Source organism: Manis javanica, chromosome 16 (assembly GCF_040802235.1).
Source record: "Manis javanica isolate MJ-LG chromosome 16, MJ_LKY, whole genome shotgun sequence".
NCBI classification, from domain to species: Eukaryota; Metazoa; Chordata; class Mammalia; order Pholidota; family Manidae; genus Manis; species Manis javanica.
The window spans coordinates 46,814,334-46,832,725 of NC_133171.1; the positions used below are offsets into that span (position 1 = coordinate 46,814,334).

Sequence of the window (18,392 nt, forward strand, 5' to 3'; positions counted from 1 at the left end):
AGATCAAGCAACATCACCTTTATTCTTCAGTTAAGAGGTTACAGGGTGATCTTTGCAGGAAAGTTGCAGAGGAATGAAAGGAAGATTATAGTGGTTTAAAGAGCAAGCAAAAGGGATAGAAGTAAAAGCAATAAATGTATGCTGGCTCTCTTACAGTGGTATTTGGCTTTAAGTGACTAAGGACAATTTCAAGGCAGTGCAAAACAAACTTACATGCCAACCATTATTTGCTGGGGGAAGAGCCTGGGAGGAAATGACATTTGTGGATAAATGTTTGTGTCTGTACCAGATGTATATTACCCTTTCCCAGGCTCTTAAGCGGCTCTATAGTCCTGAGGCCTAGAGTTCACCTGCTACTGTATAAAGCAGGCATATCCTCTTTGGACTCACCCCACTATCTTCCCAGTCCTTGGTCCCTCTGGAAGGCAGAGGACAGAACCACATACTATAGAATTATCAAGAGAGAATTTTCATCCATGTGAATTCAGATACCTAGTATATTCTTGCAGGCTGTTTTAAAGATGTAGAACTGGGTAGTTTCAGGTCTAGGGCTAGAGGTACCTCCAGGAACTATAATCAGACGCTTAAAAAATATTTTCTTCATTTTATTAAAAATAAAAATAATAATAATAATAGGAGAAATGTGGGATCAACATATAAATCAAGTACAAAAATCAAATGAATATTCATATTTGACCTGATGGTTTATAGGTCATATTGCATGATCAAAACCGAAAGTTTCTGTGATGAATGCCCTTGTACTGTTCACCATGTAAGAATTTATTCACTCTGTAAGAATTCGTTCACCATGTAAGAACTTGTTCGTTATGCTTCAGAAGATTGGAGACTGACGAGAATTAGGCTTGAGATGGATTAATGATTGTACATTGAGCATTGACCCCCCTATACTGAATTTTATTGTTGTTAACAACCATTTGATCAATAAATATGAGAGATGCCCTCTCAAAAAAAAAAAAAAAAAAAATTTTCTTCTCTCTCTAGTGATAGAAATACCTTATAACATGCAAATCTAATAATATTCAGCTCAGATTTTCAGGAAGGCATAATGTACAAAGTAAATGACTGCCCCAAGATGCTCAGCTGTGATGGAAAGGAGAAAATTGGGCAGTAGCTGGAAGAGAATGCAAGATCCAAGGAAAGTAGATGGCCACCAACCAATCTGTTGATTCTAAGCGCAAATATATTTTTAATAACTGGACGTGTGGACTACCAGTATCCAAATGTCTTTTACAGAGCAGAGGAGGTGGAGAAAAGGATGGAATCTCAGTAACAATATAGGTGGGAAGCAAGTTGTTGGTTTGGTGCTTGAAAGGGTATCTCGCCGCGACCCTCCTTACCCAGAATGACTCAGGAGGCATGGGCCCACGCAAGAGACTTTATTATCTGAAGGAGAGAGTGGCTGCCCCAGGGTGGGGGGGAGGGGGAAAGAGAAAGAGAGAGAGAGAGAGAGAGAGAGAGAGAGAGAGAGAGAGAGAGAGAGAGCGCGAGCAGCAGGCACTATTGTGGTGGATCCACTCTGTTGCCTTGGGGGAGGGTCGGGATGCTTAGAGATAAGGCGGGGTAAACCCAGTCAAGCCCCAGGCAAACCCAGGCATAATTCTCACCCGCTTATGTGCTTGGGACCATGGGGCAAATGGATGATAAATTACTATATTCTTACATTCCTCCCTTTTCTGTTTTATAAGTGGTAGAGGATTTGGAAAGGGGTGAAAGTTAGTCTTCAGTAACTGCTTCTTGCTGATTAGGGTCGATGAAGTTTATTTTTGTATTGATGGGGGGTGGTCCTCAGATGAGCCCTTGGTCTGCAGTGGCGATGGCATTTTCCAGGTTCAATAAGGATCATCGTCTTTGGAGAGGGGTTGGTACTCCTGTAATATAAACTGGTTGAAGGTTTGGTTAGAAATTTTTTTGCATTTGGGCTGATTGCTATGTTTACATAGGGTGGCTGAATTATTAGCATTTTTGGGGACATATGTGTAGGCAGCAAAGCAACCTGTAGGGCAAAGGGAATCCTTGATGGTGCAGTCTTTTGGACAGTCTGAAAGAGAAGAAAGGGCTGGCATTGGGAAAATAGGTCTGGTGAGAGAGTAGGTGTTGAGACCAGGGTTAATAATCCTGAAGCACGATGCATGGCAGTTGTAAGGGAGGTCTTAGAACTCCGTGCTGGCAGAAACTTCTTCAGTGATGAGTGGAAGTGGAGATGAGCAGCGTGAAATGCGGAGAGTAAGAGGTCCCTTCAGGGTGGAGTAGGAAGCTGTGGGAGATTTGGTGGGAGGGGAATAAGGGGAGACAAACGGCTTATGGTGGGAGTTGTGTATCCAATGGGGAAGACCCTGGAGTTCAACTGCAGTTGGCGTGGAAAGGATTACTGTGTATGGTCTTTGCCATTTGGGAGTTAGGGATGGTGTTGCTTGGTGTTTGGAATGGGCATAGTTCGGAGAAGTTTTTTCCTGTCTATGGTAATCGGCTTGTAGCAGGGAGAGCTGAACTCCCAGGTATGTGACTTGAGCTGCAGACAGCTGAACTTTGGAGGGTGAAACCCGATAGCTGTGTTCTGAGAAAGTTTAAAAGGAGAATAGTATCCTGTTGAGAGGTTTGCAGGGACGGGTGGCACATAAGATCATCTACATATTGAAGGAGGGTGGAGCTCGAGAGAGTAAGGGATTTGAGGTCTTGTGCTAGAGCCTGTCCAAAAAGGTGGGGACTATCCCTAAAGCCTTGGGGAAGGACTTGTTAAGTGTTCTCTGAATATTAAAAATTAACTTAACATAAGGAATTTCCTGCCTTGATTTTTCTCTGAGATACTGGCGTCTTGGTCTGGAAGCATATCAAAAGGCTGCCTGCTCAGCTCCCAAGGTGGGCTGAGGTATTGTCTATTTGCTAAAGAATCCTGCTTTTTACTATGCCATCTACAGCTGGGTCTGCACGCTAAGTTAGTTGCTCAGTTTGCAAAACTACCTTGTCAGATCTGAAGAAAAGACAGCACATAGACTTGGGCCTTTTAGTATGCTAAAGTGAATCTTATACACGATTACAAATGATTAGCATAATAAAACATGTGCTACTCTTCTTTATCTGGGGAACATTAACTGATCTCACTGAAGAATGATTCTAGAGCTTAATGTTCAACATAGTTTTAGTAGGGGGGGTTCCTAGCATGTAGTTACATTGCTCTGACTGCAAATATCCTGCCTTACTTTCTCCAGAGGCTCTCACCTTTATTCTAAGCCTATGGTCCTTGTCTCATTCCCCCCTCTACAGATGGAGACTCTAGCTGCTGCTAGGGAAAGGGGGCAACGACTGCTCTGGCTGCTTCATGCTGAGAGGGGGCGCAGTAAAGGGTGCAGCTAGGTCTCCATCACTGGTCAGTTGAGAGGACCTCAGAAGGTTGGTGCTTCTATTCTGGGTTTCATTTCTATTACTATTTGCAGTTTTGTGGCTTCTAGGCAAGATAGAACAAATTGTTATTAGGTTAAGTAGCAACATCTGGAGTTGGATTTTCCATTCTGGAAGGACAAACTTGATGAGATTAAGAATGCATGGCTGAATATGAGAACTAGAAATATGAAGATCCTAACTGAGAATCATAGCTAGGTATCATGGGAAAATTAAATTCTGGATCGAGTTTACATCTCAATGACTAGTATTAGGATTTAGTATAGATAAGACTGCATTATTGAAACAGTACTTTTCTCTAAAATCACCCTCATTTTTATTAGAAGTAGCCAGATTAAGAAAATAATTAACAGTTGGCTTGATTATTTGCATAAGTGCAGCAAGAAGAGTAATTGATTACATGGGATCTTTTAAATGTGCTTTGCTGGAACTTTTTGCAAGGAATTTCAGATTGAAGTTTTAAGGGCTTCTTGAGGCCCGAAAGCCAATCCAGACTTGTCATCAGCTTGTGCCTGCAGTACCTGTAGATTTGGGTGAATTCCTCTCTTTCTGAGGTTCCTGCACCTGCCAGGAAGTGACCTTCCTTACTCACCTGGTAAGGCTGCTGGGAACTCTGTAAGCAAGGTACAGGCCAGTTCTTCCAAGGGGCTTTGTTGGCTTTATAAAGTCAATCTTAGTTCCTCAAAGCCGTCTGTTCATATCTGAGTTTACACATGTGTCTCTCAGGTATGACGTTCCAGTCAAAGCCTTTGTAATATAACCAGTGTTTTTAATTGGTCCTCTTACAAGGATAGCAGATTCTTATTGAACTTATGCAAATAAACATACTGCCATGAAATATAAAAATAGTCACTGAGAGTTTTTAAATTCTGGAGGGATCAGGTAGAGAGAAAGATAAAATTTCAATTCTGCTTACAAAGGCAGTCATATACTAAACTGTTGTCAGCATAAGAGAAAAAGCTTAAAACACTTTATCAACATTTGAAACAAAAGGCTACAAAATAATCTTCCTTAGGTAACTTAATCCTATGTAATTAATACCTGTTCTGCTGAAATCTATTTTACTAGTTTAGGAGTAATAAAACAGTGACTATAGATGACAAAAGACAAATGACAATGGTTAAAGATCTGATGAGAGCTTACTGTAAGACAGTTGTCATAGGGAAATTTGGATATTTTTGTGACACAAAACAGTAACAAAGTTTAGCATCATTCTCTGTGATAGTGCCTTCCAGGTAATTAAGCAGGTAAATAAGCCAAATTAAACAAATATTTTCCTCAATGAGAAAAAATTCCTCTGACATGTTCCAGGGGTCCTCTGGAAAATATCTGAGTTAACTAGAGGTAAAAGAACCTTTTTGCATTTGATTTTGGGAAGTTGTGAAAAGTTTTAAGGCACTTGCTTAAATAGTTACTCATATTAGACAAAGCTACACTTCACTTTAAGCATTTTTCTTTGAAAGATTTAACAGATACCATCAACTTAAATGATTTTAGGTAAACTTAGGCAGCTGATAACCATAAGGACATGTCTATTCAGTTCAACTTAAATTAACATTAATGCTTAATATCTTCTATTAGAATTTTCTGGAAATTTTAGAATGCCCAATTTTTACAAGTGCTTGTCTCTAAATCAATTTTTATTAATACCATCCAGAGGTAGAAAAATATTTTTCATTTACACACTTACACACAAACATACAGATTGAGACGTAATGATACAGTGAGAGGACAGGCAGAGCTCCTGGGATGAGCCAGGAGGGGACGAGTGCCCGTGGTGGTGCATTGTCTATGGGTTTTATAGGCAGTTGAGGATATTTGGGAACGTGAAAAAAGCTTAGGGGTGTGTACTTTAAGGCAAGTAGTAGGTGTTTGGGTCTCCCAGAGAGAGAGCTTGGTTCGGAGGTAGGAGAAAGCCTGGATATATGGGATCTCTTTCCATTTGCCCGTACGCTCACAGAAGTTGTATAAGTTGCGGAGAATTTTAGGATCTAAAGAGCCATTTGGAGGCCATTTAGACTGATTGTCTAAGGGATATTGTGGCCAGATCTCATTACAGTAGCGAACAGGTTTGAGGTCTGGAGTGAGGTGGAGGGGCTTTAGTTTATTGAGTAAGCACCCTAGTGGTGAATTTGCGGGAACGGAGGGGCCAGATCCCATGGTGAGAATGAGACCGTTCAGAAGTGGCTGAGGCGTCCCTGACCGATTAAGGTCACGGAGAAGACCAGGCACAGTTAGGGGGTCGTCACCACCTCTAACTATGGGGTCGAGGCGAAAACGCCGGGGAGGCTCGGTACCTGGTACCATGAGTTTTCGAATAGAGTAGAAACGTAGATAAAGGGAGACCGGGCCTCAGTGGATGAGGATTCTCACCATGGGGAGACAGAGAAGGGTCGACTATGGGGATCAACCATGGCTCTAAAAGTCGTGGTTGGGGGTGCCCCTGTCTCAAAGGAGCCCTTGGGGGTGCCAGACACTCAACGGTCACTTCCCAGGTTCCAAAGGGACATTTAAGTCGACCATGAAGGGGAGACTCACCAAATCAAAGGCCGGTGTTGGGCGAGAAGACGAGCGACCAGGGAAATGGACGGTGAGCCCGTGGAGGAGGATTGGGCAGCGAGGTTTCCCAGAGCAGCTTACCCGGAGGAAGAGCAAAGTCAATGGGAGAGCCTCATCCGAAGTCATGGCACCAATGAAAGGGTATCTTGCCGCGACCCTCCTTACCCAGAATGACTCAGGAGACACGGGCCCACGCAAGAGACTTTATTATCTGAAGGAGAGAGTGGCTGCCTCGACGGGGTTGGGGGGAGAGAGAGAGAGAGAGAGAGAGAGAGCAGCAGAGAGAGCAGTGGGACAGAGAGTGCAGTGGGACAGAGAAAGCAGAGGGACAGAGAGCAGAGAGAGAGAGGGCGGGAGGGAGGGAGGGAGAGAGAGCAGGGGGACAGAGAGACAGAGACAAAGAGAGGAGCGAGACAGACAGACACACGGAGAGGAGCGAGACAGACACAGAGAGGAGCGAGACAGACACACAGAGACAGAGAGAGAGAGGGCAGCAGCGTGGTGCCTTTTATTGTGGCGGATCCGCTCTGCCTGTTGCTTTGGGGGAGGGTCGGGATGTTTAGAGATAAGGCGGGGTAAACCCAGGCAAGCCCCAGATGTAATTCTCACCAGTTTATGTGCTTGGGACCATGGGGCAAATGGAGGATAAATTACTATTTTCTTACAGTGCTCATGACTGAAGTCTTGAACTCCTCTCTTCTGCTTGCTCTGCTCCCCACCCATCTTCAGGGTAGAAACAGGAAATGGGTCTCCAGTGTGCAAGCATTGGTAGGGGGAGATCAATTGGTTTTGGAGGGATAGCAAAGTAAAACTGCTTTGTCTGTGCTTCATATTTGGTGGAAGTAGAATGAACAACACAAGAAACCCTGGAACGTGGGTTTTGTGTAGGATGTGTTAGAACAGGTGCAGCAGCACCAAGCACCCCAGAGCTACCCGAATCATATGTAGTAATTCAGCCAGCAGACACTCCATACTGATAAGCACCATTGAGACAGTTTGATAATCTTGCCATTTCCTCCTGCAACCTTTCTCACAAACCCCAAATCTCATTGCCTACAGTTCCACAGCGGGAACGGTTAAGAGTTCCACAGAGGACTGGACCGTCCTAAACATTCCACCCACAGCCTCCCATCACTGGACCGAGTTAGTCCGGGGCTTGCTGACCATTCATTGAATATTCCATAAACTGTTAAGTGCATGCTGTGGGGAAGGGTAGTCGAAAGGAAGTTCTTCCCTGGCAGGCGCGGAAGGCAAATCTGAAAACCCAGTCTAGTCTCAAAAGGCTCTTGAGTAAAGACTACGCAACCGTAGTGACGGCGTTACTGCCATCGAGGTACAATCCTGATCCATCCAAGCGCAATTCACTTCCCAAGGGTCCCCTCCCTGCACCGACGCCCCTCCCGCTCTCCCTACGCCTCCCCGACGGAAGCGGAAACGAGGCGCGGCTCTCTCGCTCCGGAAGCCGCACTCCCTCACCGTATTTGCAGGTCCCCTGTCATCATGGCGCTGGCCGTCCTGCGGATCCTGGAGCCGTTCCCCACCGAGACACCCCCTTTGTCGGTGCTGCTGCCGCCCGGGGGCCCGTGGCCTGCGGCGGGGCCGGGTCTGGTGCTGGCCCTGCGGCCTGCAGGGGAAAGCCCGGCAGGGCCAGCGCTGCTAGTGGCGGCCCTGGAGCCGCCGGGCGCGGGGACCGAAGAGCAAGATCCTGGGCCGCCGCAGCTGCTGGTTAGCCGCGCGCTGCTGCGGCTCCTGGCTCTGGGCTCCGGGGCGTGGGTGCGGGCGCGGCCCGTGCGGCGGCCTCCGGCGCTGAGCTGGGCGCTGCTTGGCACCTGCTCAGGGTCGGGGCTCGGGCCGCGAGTAGGGCCGCTGCTGGTGAGACGCGGAGAGGCCCTGCCGGTGCCCGGACCGCGGGTGCTGGAGACGCGGCCGGCTTTGCAAGGGCTGCTGGGCCCAGGGACGCGGCTAGCTGTGACTGAGCTCCGTGGGCGGGCCAGAGTGGGTCTGGAGACTGGGGACAGCAACCGGCCCCCACCTCCGCCCGTGGTGTCCTTCTTTGCAGTGTCGCGTACAGTCCGGCGACTCCGGGGAGTTCTGGGAGGGACTGGAGATTCACTCGGGGTGAGCCGGAGCTGTCTCCGTAGCCTCGGCCTCTTCCAGGGCGAATGGGTGTGGGTGACCCGGGCCGGAGAGTCATCGAATACGTCTCAGCCACACCTGGCCACGGTGCAGGTCCTAGAGCCTCGCTGGGACCTCTCTGAAAGGCTGGGACCTGGCTCTCGGCAGCTGGGAGAGCCCCTCGTCGACGGACTGGCCCTCGTGCCTGCCACTCTGGCCTTTAATCTCGGCTGTGATTCCCCGGAAGTGGGAGAGCTCAGAATTCAGGTAGGATACAGGACTGAAGTCAGGAATACTTCTTTCTCCCTATCCCCTCTTCTTTGTCTTAACTGGATTGGAAAATAAGTGCTGCAGAATTTCGGCCCTTTACTCACTACGTGTTGGACTTTTCACTTAAGGTCTGTTAGCTCTATCCATTCTGTATAATCAAAATATCACAATCCTCCATAGAATGGTGATACATGGGAAGGGCTTCCATCTATTCAAGTGAAAGGTCAGACTCACAGTCAAATTACCAGGTATATATACTAATCTACTCAATCTATCTGATCAGTTGTTGGATTGCTCCAGTGTTCTCAGTATTTGCTGTTTAATATAGAAGATGACATTGCAGTGCTTTTTGCTCATGCTTATTCTTGACTTCAAAGTCCTTTCTATTCTAGCATACTGTCATCTGTTGAAGTCCTACCACCCTTCCCTTCAATGTCCATCTTCTTCTCAGAGCCAACATAATCTCACTGGTACAAATTTAACATGACTCCCTCCTCCTATAGCATTTTGTATTTTTCTTAGGGCATTTGTTTTATTCTGCCTTGTTATGATTATGTAATCTGTTTAATCTTCAATTATATATTGTAATTTCCTTGAAGGGAATGCTCTTTATTATCTTTAGTGCCTGGTGCTTAATTTTAGTATTTTATTAAATATATCTAAGAGAATTTTTGGTGTCTGTCTTTGAGGGGCTTACTTCAAGAAGATAATTGTATTTGGGGAGCAAATACAGTCTAATGTTTTAATTAAAAAGTACCTAGATGTATGGATTAGGCTTGCACTGTCCAGTATGGAAGCAATTTTATGGCTCTTTCTAAATAAAGTTAAAAATTCAGTTCTGTAGTCGTTTTTTACATGTCAAGTGCTCAATAGACATGTAAATTATAGAACATATCTGTCACTGTTGGAAAGTTCTATTAGATAATGCAGGCATAGCCAGTTAGTACTCTCTGATGTCAAGAATAGATAGAAGATATGTATGAATGGGAGTTGGGTGTGGATTTTCTTCTGAATGGAGAAAAAGCTACTGAAGTGCTCAGGTGGGTGCCCACTCAGCTGAACCAACCCTTTTGACTTCAGGGAGTACATATGCTTTTCCAGCAGCCTAAATTCAGAGTGTCCCCACTGATGTCCAGTTAATATCAGTCCCAATGGTTGCCTGATGTCCTTCAAAGAACTAGTGGGAGTTACGTGTCTTTACCACTTTACTTGCACTGGGCAATAAAAGGTGTCACAGAAAAATTATTTTACTGGGCAACTTTTTGGAGCTAGCATCAGCAAAGTGAGTCAGAAACCTCTTAATGATGCACATTAGGAGAGGTTTCTGTTTTCTAGGGAGGATATAGGTATTCGTCTCTGCTACATTATGCCTTCCCTCCCATGAACCTTGTGGTCATGGGAAGAATAGAGGATGAAAGTAGAAATACTGGCTGCTGAGAGGGCAGAGCCCGACTCCTTGGGAGAAGGCTATAAAGTGCTGGTTATTTCTCTCTAGAGGTACTTGGAAGGCTTCAACGCCCCTGAAGACAAAGGAAGCTGCTCAGTGCTGCCTGGACCTCTGTTTGCCAAAGAGTTACACGTCGAAATTGTGTCCTCTCCCCACTACAGCACTAATGCAAATTATGATCATGTACTTTACCAACACTTTCAGACACCCAGGTTAGCTGCTTACCCCTTTCAGGAGGATAGCTTCTCACCCTTGTTGCTCTCCTCCTACGCCATGCCTTAGGTTCAGAACCACAGAACCTCTAATTTTTAAAAAAGCCACCTTTTAGGCAGCATTGTGGTTAGAAGCCTTTTGGTGTACCAGGCAGACAACAGAAAAGATATCTGGACCGTGAAGTGAATCTGGACATTCTAAACTGAGAGACCCCTTTGATTTGAGAAGGCCCGAAAAGAGCCAGCATCCTGCTTCACCCCTCACTGGCCTCTGATCCCCCTTTCTAGGCTCTGCGCCATCCCTTAGCTCATTCAAGGTCAGACTTGTCCTCTGGACAACCGTGTGGCTCTCTGGGTGGGTAGAAGGTCCCCTAAGTAGTCTGCATGTTGGGTGTGGGGATGTGTCAGGCCCATGCTCTTGACCCCCAATGTGGCTGACCCGGGCCACTGCTGTGTTGCAGGACAGTCCAGGAAGGGGACATTCTGTGTGTGCCAACAATTGGGCAAGTAGAGATCCTGGAAGGAAGCCCAGAGAAACTGCCCAGGTATGCAGCCACTTCCTATCCTACAGCTGGGATTCTTAACCTGGGTGGTGGAGTTTGGTGACCCCCATTCCCCTAAGTTGTATGGAATAGTCTTGTGCATCAGAACACTTTATTGTCATATGCATTTTTCTGGAAAGAAGGTATATACCTTTTTCAGGTTTTCAAATAGATGCATGACTGGGAAAAGATTAAGAACCACTGCCTGCTGGCTTTGGGAGGTGTTTATCCTCAAATTGATTGGGGTCCTAGGTAAAGTAAAGCACTAAGAACAGTTTAATGGCCTAGACCAAGGTGGAGTTCATTGCTTTCCATTCTCACCCCCAGTGTTGTTCGGGCCATACCTACTGTATACTCAGCATAAGGACACCCGGGCTCTGATTTCTGCCCGAATTGATGGAGTGCGCACATACTGTTTTTCAATCCTATTTCCCACAGGTGGGGAGAGAGGGATTGCACCTGTCATTGGGAGGCCTTCTCTCTTCCCTTTTCCTCAATAGAGAATGAGAAATAGAGCATATCTAAACCAAGAACCCAAATCAAGGCGTCAGCCTTTCTCCTCCTCCTATTGACTCTGACCACAGAGGTTCCATGCACAATAGTGAGGCAAAGAATTCAGAGACCATAGATAGCCTCATACCTAGGACTTGTTTCATGTAACGATTTACTGGAAGGAGAACACAACTGATAGACACACTAATGCAACCTTCAGGGAGTTCTCAGTGACAAGGTAGGACCAGCCTGCAGGAACTTGGACATAAGAGCCATCGTACCCAAGGTCTCTAGAATAACTAGCCTGGGCCCTCTGCCAAAGACATGCCTTGTCTGAAGTGCCTGATTCATCCTTGGTCATCATTCAGAGCTTAGTTTGAGCCAGTGCTCAATCTTCCCAGGCCCAGGGCTCTGATACCCAGAAGACGGGCTTGGTAATGCCCCGTGTTCCATGGCACCTCCTGAGTCTTCCCATGTCAAATCTACATCTGGGGCCTGGTGGAAAATGCCAGGCTGGCATATATCAGTCACTTTCTACTACTGTCTCCCTTCTTACATATAGCAAATGTCTATGAACTAGTGCTCTGTAGGAAAACTAAGGATGATGCCCATCATTTGTACTTTCAAAGGAAGACAGGCGCTAGGCCCTCCTGAGAGAGACCAGCAGGCCAGCTCTGTTCCTTACCTCTGCCATTCTAGCCTTGTAGAGAACTGCCTCCCTCCTCTGGGTGCTGAGCTCGTAGTTATTCCCCCTGAGCAGCTCCTGGAAAGCAGGGTTAGGTGAGCAAGGACAGATGGAGATGAATGTTCTAGCCCCACTCCCCTGGACTTGGAAGGGAGGCTCCTGTGACCCCTAGAAAGGAGTTCTGTTTGTAGCAGAGTCTCTGCAGGTTCTCACCTGTGTTCCGCTTCCAAACCAGGCCGATAGGTTCCAGCTCCCCTGCCTCCCATCTGGTACTCTGGAACACAACCCAGTGTTGCCCAGCAGTGTCCAGATACTGTTCCAGAGCTCTGGCCCTTGTATTCCCTCAGGTGGTCCAGCGGAAGGGGGCGTCTCTCCCTAACCTCCCCACGCCCCAGCCACAGTGCTGTTCTGCCTTGGATACCAGGGCTTGAATGTGCACTCTAATTCAGTATGTTCAGCTTGATTGAGATTCTAGGTTATAGACCTGCCCATTGTTTATTTATAATGAATAACAGACAGTTTTTCTTATGTTCTAGTTCTTACCCCAGACACTGCCTACTGTACTACTACTAACCTGCTGTGCTTCTCCCAGCCATCTTGAGGCATTCCCGCCCCACCTTTTCCACTCTGTGACTATGCGATGACTAGTTAATTTCTTTATCTGGGAAATTGGGCTAGTAATTCCTACCTGCTCCCACCCTTTGTCCCCTTAGTAGGTTTAACTCACTCTGACACTAGCCAGTGACCACACAGCCCTGGTTATGGCTGTGGGAGCTTTAAAAAAATACAGATACCTGAGCACCACCCCCACCAACCTGTTGGAACAGAATTAGGGTAAAGCTGGGGCCTGTATAGTCTTTTAATTTTTCCCAAAGGAGGGAAAAATGGTCTTTTTAAATTGAGATATAATTCACATAAAATTCATGCTTTTATAGTGTAGAGGTCAGTGGCTTTCAGTATATTCACAAGGTTGCACAACCAACATCACTACCTGATTCCAAGACATGTCCATCACCCCAAAAAGGAACCCCCTAACATTAGCATGCCCTCTCTACTCCCTGTCCCTCAGCCCCTAGGAACCACTGATCTGCTGAATAGAATGATGCAATGTGTGAGAGAGATTGATTTTTTTTAAGTTTCATTGATAGTTGTAATATGCAGCCAAAACAGAATCATTAATCATTAGATGTTACTGTTAAGGAATCTGCCTCAATGAAATTTTGTTAATTATTAGAAACAGCCAAGAGACCCTTCCATCTGAGGTTTGGACTAGACTATTCTGAAGCCAGTGAAGATGGTCAGTTGATGACTGCTTAGCTTGGCACAACAGCCACCTCTCCTGTTGGAGTGGGTGGGTCGGCCATTTACCTGGAGAAGCACCCCCCAGGCTCTCTGATGGTTGTCATGAGGGATGCAGAAGACAGGCAGAGCCCCTACCCTCAGAATGTGTATAATCCCATCAAGGAGAGAAGAAAGACCACCAGCTTTCCTTCCACCCACTCCGCTTCCCCTTACCCACTATGTCGGGAGCATCTGTTTGTGCTGCTCTGGAGTTTGCCCGTGCAGGGGAGCTCAGGGATTGACACCGCCACCTGTCCTTGGGGAGTGTTGTAGGTGGGCTCTGGATCTGGGACTCATTGGGCTTCTTTCCTGCAGGTGGTGGGAGATGTTTTTTAAAGTGAAGAGAGCAGTTGGGGAGGCTCCAGATGGGCCAGCCCGTGCCTACTTGGCCGACACCACCCATACCTCCTTGTACTTGGTGAGAGGCCTGGGGGGCTGGAGTAGACCTGGGGGAAGGAGCAGAAACAGCTTCTAGAAACTAAAGCTTCCTCCCACTTTTCACAGGTGGGTTCTACCCTGAGCCCTGTTCCAAGGCTCCCTTCAGGAGAATCTACTCCCTGGAACAGCTTGTCTCCTCCAGGCCTGGAGGCCTTGGTGACCGAGATCTGTGCTGCCCTGAAGCCTCGCCTCCAGCCAGGGTGAGTGAGCCGCAGCCTCAGAATGTGAGAAAAGCCTGCTTGGAATATCTCCTGGAGGGGCAGCAGGCCAGATAAGTAGTTCCTAATGCCCTGGCCAGAGCGGGATTGGGTGTACCTCCCTCAAGCCTGTATGCCCTTTCTGTAAGTAAAGTCCCAGGCTCCCTTCCTGGGGTAACCTCTGTCCTCCAAGCTTGGCTGTGGAGGAAGAATCTCCACCAGGAACAGCTGTGTCTGAGACTGCCCTTCTCCTTGGGGAGCCCCCTAGCCATCTGGTCCCCAAAGATACCGTTCCTCATACCATTGTCTAAGTGTAGACACAGACCCTGCCTTAACTCCTCTCACTACAATCCAGATAAGACATGACAGTTAAAAGCTTTATCGAAGGCAGTGATAATAAAATGGAATTAGTCCCCACTGCTGGATATACTCCATGCCCCTGCCAAAGCACCACAGGTGGTGTGGGAAACAGGCCTCACCATGCAGAGGCGGCCCTCAAGGAGCGAGAACCAGGGTGTCTGCTTCCTACCTCCAGGGGTCCCTATGTAACTGGGAACTCTCAAGTTTGGGCAGAATAGAGGAGCCCAGTGTCTGTTCTCTGATTGCAGGGGTGCCCTGCTGACAGGAACTAGCAGTGTCCTTCTGCGGGGTCCCCCGGGCAGTGGGAAGACCACAGCAGTCACTGCTGCCTGTAGGCGCCTTGGGCTCCACTTACTGAAGGTAAGAGCACCTGCAAAGGACACCAGCTGTGTGTCCTCCCCAGCCCAGAGTCTCCATCTCCCCTCCCCGCTCTTAGTTGGCCCTAACACCTCAGCCCAGGGGACCAGCGAATCAGGCATAGTCCCATGATGCTCAGCTCAAGAGACGCTTTCAAGAAGGACAGTTTCAGGATTTGGGTAGACAGCCCAGGGAATGAGGTTGGGGTAAAGAGGCAGGACTTGGCCAGTGTTACCTTCTTCCCCCATCCCTGCCCTGCAAAAAAATGATGGCCTGTATCTTGACTCCTGCCTCAGTCACTCAGGCCCCTTGCTCACAGGCTCACTGGGCGCACTCCACAGGTGCCCTGCTCCAGTCTCTGTGCAGACAGTAGCAGGGCTGTGGAGACAAAACTGCAGGCCGCCTTCTCCAGGGCCCAGCACTGCCGCCCAGTGGTTCTGCTGCTGACAGCCGTGGACCTTCTGGGCCGGGACCGTGACGGGCTAGGTGAGGATGCCCGTGTGGTTGCCACGCTGTGTCACCTCCTCCTCGATGAGGACCCCCTCACCAGGTATTACACCAAGCTGGGCCTGTGAGGGGGCTGGCCAAGCCTGTCTGCCTCTTCTGCATGTCGTGTCCTGTCTTCCTCAGTGGCTTCTCAGACATCTACTGCCCACATGGCTACTCTCCAGGCAGCCCTGAGCTGAGGAGCTTGGGGTATCCAGAGGGAGGATACGGTCCCTAGTATTTCTTGAGGAACAGTAGGTTGGAAAAAAAGCATACCCTTTGGTCTCAGTGAGCTTCCCGTGTGAGGGAGACAAATATTCCCACACCCTCTCAAGGTATTCCCATGGAGCCCGATCCAGGAAGCTTTGGGGTGCTCATCATCCTACCCCTAACACCCACCCACCTCCTGCCCTCCTGTGCCAGCCTGACAATGCCCGGCCGCCAGCCACATTCTCGCCCTGTGCCCACTGCCTGTCTGCAGCTGTCCCCCCCTGATGGTGGTGGCCACCACCAGCCGGGCCCAGGACCTGCCTGCTGACGTGCACACAGCATTTCCTCACGAGCTGGAGGTGCCTGTGCTGTCAGAGGCGCAGCGGCTGAGCATCCTGCGGGCCCTCACTGCCCACCTCCTCCTGGGCCAGGAGGTGAACCTGGCCCAGCTGGCACGGCGGTGTGCAGTGAGTACTGAGGTGGGGCAGGCCTCCCCGCATTCTTTGTTATGGGAACTCAGTCCTGACACCCTGCAGGCGAGGGGGGTGAACCCAGCATATTGACATGGGGGCTCTGCTCAGTTGGGACCTGCTTACTGCTCCTGCTCACGGGGCTTCTCTTGTGGTTCCCAGGGCTTTGTGGTAGGGGATCTCTATGCCCTTTTGACCCACAGCAGCCGGGCAGCCTGCATCAGGATCAGGAACTCAGGGTAAGGAATTGGGCACAGCAGGGAGGAGGAAGGGCAAGAGGAAATGAGGACGGGTGGGGCTGGCGAGAAAGAGGGGAACAGGACCCTGATGAGGGGAGGCCTTAGGTCAGGTCCCCGAGAGGCGTCCCTGGGCTTCTCTTTGCAGTTTGGCAGGCAGCCTGAGTGAGGAGGATGAGGGGGAGCTGTGTGCTGCCGGCTTTCCTCTCCTGGCTGAGGACTTCGGGCAGGCGCTGGAGCAGCTGCACACGGCCCACTCCCAGGCTGTAGGAGCACCTAAGGTGAGGACTCCAGGTCCTTGGATGTGGGGCCAGAGCTCCCTCCAGCATACCCCCAACTGCGTGCACCTTCCATCTAGATCCCGTCAGTGTCTTGGCACGACGTGGGTGGGCTGCAGGAGGTGAAGAAGGAGATTCTGGAGACCATTCAGCTCCCTCTGGAGCACCCTGAGCTGCTGAGTCTGGGCCTGAGGCGCTCGGGCCTTCTGCTCCACGGTCCCCCTGGCACCGGCAAGACCCTCCTGGCCAAGGCAGTAGCCACTGAGTGCAGCCTTACCTTCCTCAGGTGGCCAGGGGGCTGGAGAGGCTGGGGAGCTGGGGGGCTGGCTGAGAGGTCAGCCATGTGCTCATGCTTCTGACGAGTCGCACCCTCTCACATCCTCTCCCTCAGTGTGAAGGGGCCTGAGCTCCTCAACATGTATGTGGGACAGAGTGAGGAGAATGTACGGGAAGGTGAGTGAGTGAGAAGGAGCGGGGCTTCCAGCCTGGCTGGAGCCTCAGGCTGCTCATGGTCCTTCCTTGTCTTGGCTTTGCTCAAGTCAGGTTCCTGCCCAGTAAGGCCTCATACCCCGAGTGCTAGTGATGAATTTCCTCCCTGACCTCACCCTGCCCTGAGCCTCCCCATCCTGTGGGCCCCTCTCTCTCCTCAGTGTTTGCCAGGGCCAGGGCTGCGGCTCCATGCATTATCTTCTTTGATGAACTGGACTCCTTGGCCCCAAGCCGGGGGCGAAGTGGAGACTCAGGAGGTGTGATGGACAGGTGGGGGTCTGAGCCAGAATGGAGTCTGGGGTCCAGCACTGGGGGATGTGAGATAGGCTGCAGTAATCATCAGAGCCCAGAGTTGCTGCCCTTCCAGTTCTGAGCTGGTGTAATGGAAGCTAAAAGGGGCTGTGGAGTTGGGGGTGGGCCATTGAGGAGAATGGGCGCCTGCATGGAAAGGCACAGGCCACGACTGAGCCAGGGACCTGGTGGAGAGGTCTGCAAGGAGAGGCACCACCAGCAGTGTGGAGGGGCCAAGGATCTCTCGCCTTCACTTCCTTCGTCGCAGGGTGGTGTCTCAGCTCCTGGCCGAGCTGGATGGGCTTCATAGCACTCAGGATGTGTTTGTGATCGGAGCCACCAACAGACCAGACCTCCTGGACCCTGCCCTTCTGCGGCCTGGGAGGTGTGTACCCTGTACCTCTCCCTCGACCCTCATCCCTTGCCTCCTCCACCCTCATGCTGTGCTCCCTGACACTTATGCCTGCCTCTCTCTCAAGGTTTGACAAGCTGGTGTTTGTGGGGGTGAGTGAGGACCGTGCTTCCCAGCTACGTGTTCTGAGCGCCATCACACGCAAGTATGCCCTGTTATAGGGAGACTCCCAAGGGCTTGGGCCTCCAGCTGCTTAGGGGATAAGTGCAATGTACAGAATAAGCTGCTCAGATGCCTTTTGAGGGAGTAGGGGTTGCCAGGTAAAATTATCTTTCCTGTATCCTCACAACAGATTCAAGCTAGAGCCATCTGTGAGCTTGGTGACTGTGCTAGATCACTGCCCACCCCAGCTGACAGGTGCAGACCTCTACTCCCTCTGCTCTGATGCCATGACAGCTGCCCTCAAACGCAAGGTTCAGGACCTAGAAGAAGGTGAGCCACTTGCCAGGCCCAGAGGCCAACCAAAACTAGTAGGAACCAGGCTCGATTCTGGATTTCAGAGGATGGATTTGTTGGTGTTTTGGGGACTTGGGCAAGAAGGTGCCTACGCCAGGGTTCTCCCCTGCTTAGGCACAGACCATAGCCTCTGCCCCTGTCTCCCCAGGGCGGGAGCCTGGGAGCTCAGTACTGCTACTCACCATGGACGACTTGCTGCAGGCCGCCGCCCGGCTGCAGCCCTCAGTCAGTGAGCAGGAGCTGCTGCGGTACAAGCGCATCCAGCGCAAGTTTGCGGCCTGCTAGGAGCCTCTGGCAGCTCAGGACCCCACCCTCAGAGGCTGAAGGTACCTTAGTACCCCTGCAGACCTGAGAAGCAAGAGGCTCTTTCTCAGGCTGCCACCAACCCACCTGAAGGCTGCCTACCTATCCATCCAGGCCAACTCCAGGAATACGGCCCATCTGCTCAGGAGAACTGGGCAGGCCTGGCATTGGGCCCTAGGGGAGCCAGACTGGCTGAAAATAAAGTTTATGCTGCCCCCTACTGGTGGTGTGGTCTGAAAGGTTGGATTGGGGAAGAGCAAGATTGTGGGAGGAAGAAGCCCCAGGGGAGGGCAGGGTGGGCACCAAGGAGCCAGAACCTTCAGACATAA

The 18,392-nt window shown here is 49.8% G+C and overlaps 1 protein-coding gene and 1 long non-coding RNA gene across 4 annotated transcripts; one reads left to right on the forward strand and one right to left on the reverse strand.

Annotated features, from left to right (window-relative positions):
• Positions 1 to 1,381: 1,381 nt before the first annotated feature.
• LOC140846845 (uncharacterized) lies at positions 1,382 to 7,662 on the reverse strand. Of its 2 annotated transcripts, none has more exons than XR_012126337.1 (2): positions 7,453 to 7,662; positions 1,382 to 1,889 (listed from the first exon to the last, which is right to left on the reverse strand). It is a non-coding gene; the product is annotated as an uncharacterized lncRNA (long non-coding RNA). The 2 variants fall into 2 exon arrangements; XR_012126336.1 differs by having other exon boundaries at positions 1,382 to 1,901.
• On the forward strand, positions 7,440 to 18,283 carry PEX6 (peroxisomal biogenesis factor 6). Of its 2 annotated transcripts, XM_017657045.3 has the most exons (17): positions 7,441 to 8,358; positions 9,857 to 10,020; positions 10,482 to 10,565; positions 13,396 to 13,498; positions 13,585 to 13,718; positions 14,324 to 14,435; positions 14,774 to 14,982; positions 15,400 to 15,595; positions 15,761 to 15,837; positions 15,983 to 16,115; positions 16,193 to 16,398; positions 16,504 to 16,565; positions 16,763 to 16,871; positions 17,161 to 17,277; positions 17,372 to 17,449; positions 17,597 to 17,736; positions 17,909 to 18,283. In XM_017657045.3, exons 1-17 carry the CDS (start codon positions 7,477 to 7,479, stop codon positions 18,043 to 18,045), a joined length of 2,943 nt encoding a protein of 980 aa, XP_017512534.2. In that variant the 5' UTR covers positions 7,441 to 7,476; the 3' UTR covers positions 18,046 to 18,283. The 2 variants fall into 2 exon arrangements, with proteins under 2 accessions (XP_036861337.1, XP_017512534.2); XM_037005442.2 differs by lacking the exon at positions 17,909 to 18,283 and having other exon boundaries at positions 7,440 to 8,358; positions 17,372 to 17,445.
• Positions 18,284 to 18,392: the final 109 nt, after the last annotated feature.